This window comes from Apis dorsata, unplaced genomic scaffold (genome assembly GCF_000469605.1).
Source record: "Apis dorsata unplaced genomic scaffold, Apis dorsata 1.3 scaffold_97, whole genome shotgun sequence".
In the NCBI taxonomy this organism is placed as follows: Eukaryota; Metazoa; Arthropoda; class Insecta; order Hymenoptera; family Apidae; genus Apis; species Apis dorsata.
The window spans coordinates 93,565-99,658 of NW_006263395.1; the positions used below are offsets into that span (position 1 = coordinate 93,565).

The 6,094-nt window shown below is 40.9% G+C and overlaps 1 protein-coding gene across 2 annotated transcripts in view; it reads left to right on the plus strand.

The window, feature by feature from the left end:
* The window catches only part of LOC102680377 (tolloid-like protein 2), a 52,457-nt gene that overhangs the window by 34,750 nt on the left and 11,613 nt on the right, over positions 1-6,094 (plus strand). For both annotated transcript variants that reach the window (XM_006611951.2, XM_006611950.2), the window contains exon 4: positions 27-296. In XM_006611951.2, the coding sequence (XP_006612014.1) occupies positions 27-296 (270 nt within the window). The remainder of the gene's footprint in view (positions 1-26; positions 297-6,094) is intronic.

The following is a 6,094-nucleotide window of genomic DNA, read 5'->3' on the forward strand; positions in this document are numbered from 1 at the left end:
AAATTTCTGGAATATCAAATGTTTAGGCTAGAGTCAACGACCCCACCAACGAAGAAGAGGCATTCCGCTCGAAAACAAGGACGTGAAGCCTCGCAAACGGCGTCGAACGCTACAAAATCGATGCAAGCATTTTTGAGAACGTCTGAAGAGTTGAACGCGTTTCCCACGACCACGGAGGGCACCAATCAAATGAGAAATTTGAACGCGGAAAATATCGAGGAAGTGTTCACCATCCAACCGGAAAGCAGCACGCGGAACACGTCGAAGCAACGTCATCGTCGTCATCATCGTAGGAGGTAGGGGAAAATTTTTTTTATTTTTCCAACGATTCGTTGGATATCCCCATATGCTTATCTTAGATACTTGAAAATATATTTTTTTTTCGTAAAGCTATAAATAAAAACTCGAGTTCGAAGGTGGGGAGAAAAAAAAGAAAAATTTATATTCGATAGAGAAAACAAGATGATCCCATTTCGGTTGCGTACAGGTCGCTCGACACAATTTTGCGGAGCAAAACACATTTGTCAGGGCAAGTTATCGTCAAATCGATCGGGAACAGTTTGGATTCCAGTGGAAATTTATAGTGTTTAGATTTTCCACAAGATGTTGGTATTCGATCAATAACGGGAAAAGATTGGTAGAGAAATCAAAAATTTATGAATTTCGCGTTTCCAAGTGATTGGGATTAACCCAATTTTCAATCGAAACGGTTAATTGCGATAAAAAAAGATTTTCTCCAGAAATTCTCCACCCTTCTACCTTAAAATCAAACATCGACGCGTGCTTCGTCCCTTCGTTTCGTAAAATTCAACGATAATATTTCGTTTTACGCGTCCCCATTTATATCGACCTATTAAATTAATCATCACCGAGGAATAATGAATTTGACCGTTTGCGATAATACGAAAGCCGAAGCGATTTTACAACAAAAGAAGGCAGGAAATTGGAGTACCTATTGGAAGGTTGAAAAAAAGAAGTATACACTATATTCGATCGATATATAGAGGAGTGATTAAGTGTATTGCCGTGTTCGATGATAGAGTTCGCTCTTTTAACTCGCACACTCTCCCTCCCCTATCGCCAACAATTTTCCGCTGGTAGGGCTACTATGCCAATAACAATGGTCGTCATCGTAAAGCTGGAAAATGGGGACCGATACTGCCAGGCCGGGCATTTTCAGCCCTTGAACTGCCAATAACCTGTCAACATCGGCACACTAGTGTGTCTCTGACCGGTTGCGGATGTGTTTGTATATAGATTATGCGCGCCTCTGTGAAAACACCTCTCTTCTCGAGGGATGAAGACCGAAAAAGGAGTAGAAAGGACGTTATCGGTAAAATGTACTCGAGAAAATCCCCGCTTTTTTATTCCCCCTCCCCTTTTTATTCTTCTTTCTTTTCTTTTCTTTTTTTTTTTTTTTTTCTCCATCGATGCTTCCGCGTGAAACTGCGTCGTCCGCGTTAACGTTGGTTAACATTGGAATTTCTTCTTTTTTTTTTCCTCGAATCGAGTTGTATACAAACACGAACACGATGTCCATTTTCGATTCATATTTTTGTCGTGCGTTTCGTTTGAAAACGAAATACGTAGGAAGAAAGAAAAAAGAAAAGAAAAGAAATCGAATCAGTATTTTTCAATATCGCGAACAAAATCGGTTTCGCCCATTTTATTTCACTATTCGTCGCAACTTGACGGAGGATCCTTCCCGATCCGCGATCCTTTCCACGTTTCCTTTCCACGTCGAAAACGTGGCTTACAAAAGCGTTTGTTTATGACCTGTGACCCGACACCATGGAACACGATCACATTGTGATTCCCCAATGAAGCTTCAGAGAATTCTGGAGAGGATCAAGCGGGATCCGATACCTTTGACGTGGTTAAGCTCTGTATCCGCAGAAATTTCTACCTGCATTTCCCTGCGTGGTTCCCTTTTGCCGAATAGGCGAAAAACGATTACAAAGCGCGTTTAAACTTTCGAAATCTGATATAGTAATTTTCTTCTCTTGTTCGACCTCTTAAAAAGCCCGAACTCGTTTTTCGATCGTTCTCAATTATATTTATTTGTATTATAATCCTCTCTCTTTCTATCTCTCTCTCTGTTCGTTACTGTAAATGTGAATTACTGATATACAAGTTATCCATAAATAATCGTTCAATCTATCATGGCATCGCAAAGAAAAAAAAAAAAAAAACGATCAATTATTCGAAGACGTCCAATCGATCGTAGAATTGCTACGTAATCGAACGCAAGAATTCCAATTAAGAAAGTGAGGTTGAACGCATTAATTACAGACCGATAAGGAAGTTTCTGAAGTCCGTTTCTTCCATCGATCCGTATAAATTTCTAGTATCGGGTAAAAACAAGCGAAGCATTAATTCCACCCGATCATCGCTTCAATCTGATCGGGTTCTTAAACGGTTTTTCATCGAACGAGATATAACTTCGTTCTTATCGAACATTCTTCCACTTTTCTTTTTCTTTTTTTTTTTTGCTCTAATTTCAATGAGGTCGAGTAAATGAAGACGGACGCGAAAGGGACGGAGGAGAAAGAGAGAGAATAGTTGGAAAGGAGAAAGATGGGATTCCGAGTGATTTATCGAGATCGAGGTTGGAGAAAAATTTCGTATTCAGCAAATACGTCTGTAGTGGATCGGTCGCCGTAACTCATCAATGTCCTCCTTCGTGACTTCCGTTCTTGCACTTCCGGCACATCTCCCTGCGGGACCACTCTTTTCGTTCCGCGTTATCACCGCCCCGAGATTATCGCGTTTGTTGTCCAGAATCCGGGGACAGTCGGATGGACGGGTGAAAAGGGGACGAATTTAAGGCGCGTTTCGATGAATTCGATTAAAAACGAGCTCGTAAACGTGTCAGACGATGAATCGGTGGAACGTGATCTCGAATATGGAGGAATACAACGATTGATGAATTTAATCGATATCATCGAAAAACGAGTAAGTATCGTAACGAGTATTTCTTCTTTTCTTTCCTTTTTTTTCTTTTTTGTTATAAACATGTCCGAGGATGATCAAAAGGAATTGTAATTTATTCTATAATATTTTAATCCTCCTACTTACGCAACTTTTCCAATTTTGCTTTTGTATACGGCAATTCAGCTTTTTATTTAATTTACGTTTACACAAGTTTGAGAGAAACTCGAGGGACCGGTATCAAAGAGATTACAATTAATTCCTTAATCCACCGGTAATTTGTGACTTTGTTAAAGTTTGCTTTTGCGTAAAACGGAGCCCGTTTTTTATTCGATTTAAGTTATTCGATCCGCCGTAACTTTTCAAAACCACCGCTCGCTTCACTCGTTAATCAATTAATTAAATCCCAGTAATCTAATTCGATAGATTCGCCCTAAAGCATGCGCTTTATACTTTAACCGTACCATCGTATATCTCGGTCCCAATTACCAACCTATGATAAGTTTTATCGCGGACGATGACGGACGATTGGCCACGATTGGGGTGCACGATCCCCCTGCGCTCGAAATATTCGAGTTTTTTTTTTAAAGGGGAAGGAAGAAGGGGGAGTGGCGCGTTTTCATCGTCGTCCAAGCTGATTGATGAAAAATCGTGATTCGTTAAATTCGAAACCGGTCCGGGTGGATTATTTCGGTATGGACGGGACACTGATATATTATATTGTGGTTTATTGCTCGGCGGTTTTCGACCGCCTCGGTGTGTCGAGAGATGGATCGACATTCGAAGGGGTGGTAACTAGCGCACGTCAAAGCTAATAGAATGATCTATGCGTCTCGCGATCGTTTGATTGAAATCCGCATCGGGTGCGCCCTCCCTTATGGAAATCGAACGGTTCCCTGAACCCAGCGTGAAAGAGAAAAGGATGACACACAGTCGAGCCGCGTGAAATCCTTTTCCATGAGTTTAGCGCGCCGTTTCGATCGCGATCCCACCGAGACTTCGCGGACCAAAAGTTACAAAGAATCATCGATAACGCGAGAGATTCGAAAAAGAAAAGAAAAATAAAAAAAGAAAGAATATTAAAATTTCGTAAAACTCGGAACGAAATGAATAAAATCAGTTAACGAAATTGGAAACGTAGCGGAAAATTGGATATATAGGTATGTTTGAAAAGTGTATTGGTTCCAATAATTTGGTTTTCTTTTTTTTTTTTTTTCTGAAAACATATTTTGAAAAATATTTTCGCAATAATGGCACCGCGAGAAACAATGAAATGGACTTGAGGTATTATGGGACAATTAAAAAAAGAAAAAAAAACGGATTGAACGATCGATTAAAAAAATATGATGTACAAAACGCGCTATTGCGCTTTCATTCGCGGAACGAATATAAAATTCATTTAAAATGCGATCGCGTCTCGTGACGAGAACCCTGTTTCGCGTGTGCGCCCACTCCTCCCCCTCCTCCGATGAAATAGCCTCGAATACGCAGTACGCATTTGTCGTCATTGAAAATACGGTATTACCCCTAAAATCTATTCATCGCAGTCGTTTCCGTTCCATTCCCCTTCCTCCGAACGCGACATTACCGCAATAATAATTATTCCGTAACGTTTCGTTAAAAATCAGTAAAAAAAAAAAATAATAATAATTTCTCTCGTCGAAACAACAATCCAATTATCCCTTTTGATTTATTCTACCTTTCTTTTTTTATATATTTTTATCCCTTTAATTCCTCTTTAATGATACATTATTCCTTTTAACCTTCGAAGTATCAACCACCGAACGACTTCCCCTAAAACCTATTTAACCCCTTGAAATACGCCGAGGCTTGCAAGTTTCGACACAGGGATTTAACGGCGAGATTGGAGAGAATCGCGCGATTATCGTTACGTTTTATATCCGGGACTGCATTTGCGGTAACCCCGACAAGATCGCCGCAATGAAAACAAGGGGTTGGGCGTTTCGTTGTTGCGCCGGTACTTATTGTTAGACGCGATATTAAGCGAGACGTATTGTTTCCAGATATCCTACGAACCCGTAACGATTAACCCGAATCGGACGATGAGTTCGGACGAAAGATAAGAAATTGGAATTACATTTTATCATTTAATCGATAAAACCATTCGTAATGCGAAGTTTTGTTAAACTTTATTATCTCACTATTATCCAGAGCTATCATTTTCGAGGCATTATCTTTTCCTTTTTTCTTTTTTTTTTTTTAAGGTTCGATGCACCGGGACAATTTGTTTCGCGCCGGACAGGCCGGCATCCATTTTTCATTTTCACGTTAGAAACGTGCGTCAAGCGCAAATCGCCTTAACATAAATAATAATCTTTCTTTTCACCTTCGTTAACGAAACTGACGTTGAAACTGACAAATATTACAACCGACGCCAGTTCTAGTTCGAAACCGACTAAAACAGTTAACCCGGAATCGGTCCAAGTAACCTCATCATTAATCAACGAATCTCCCCTCCCTTCTCGATTCCTCTATATCGCCCGACTTCACCGTCCAATAAAACCTTTCGTTATCGTGACTTTGCACGAACTTTACTCAACATGGTTCAACGCGTTGATCCATTTATATTTTATCCCCTTAAAAGGGTTGAATACGAAACACATCCTACTCTAAATACATCTCCACCATGGATACCCTTATCTTGATATAACAAGTCGCAATAACGGGCATCCATTCCTCGCTACATATATCTATATATCTACTATATATCTTTCTTCTCACGGAGGTTGACTGACGTTTACTTCATAAGACGAGTCGTGAGAGTGTCAATCGTAAAGCCTGGAACGGCAAACAAATATATATATATACACGATCGTAAAAGTCGAAGAAACGCAGAGGGACGAAGAGAAAGATCCTGTTCTTCAGGTCTAAACGTCGTTAAAGAAACGTCTCTGCCGGTTTTTCCACAGGCACCCGTGAATTTCTACGATCGTGTACGTACGTGCGCGAACCACCCCCTTCTCTCTCTCTCTCTCCCTCTCTCTCTTGTCTCGTGCACCCTTAATGGAAGCAGCTAGCTCGCTCGCTCGCTCGCTCGCCCCGTTAATTAATTGTAATGCCGCGCCGATTCAGAAGCGCATAGCTTGACTGCTGCCGGTCGAGAGTCGCCGCTGCAAGGGTGGTTCACCCCTCGCGGACGGCG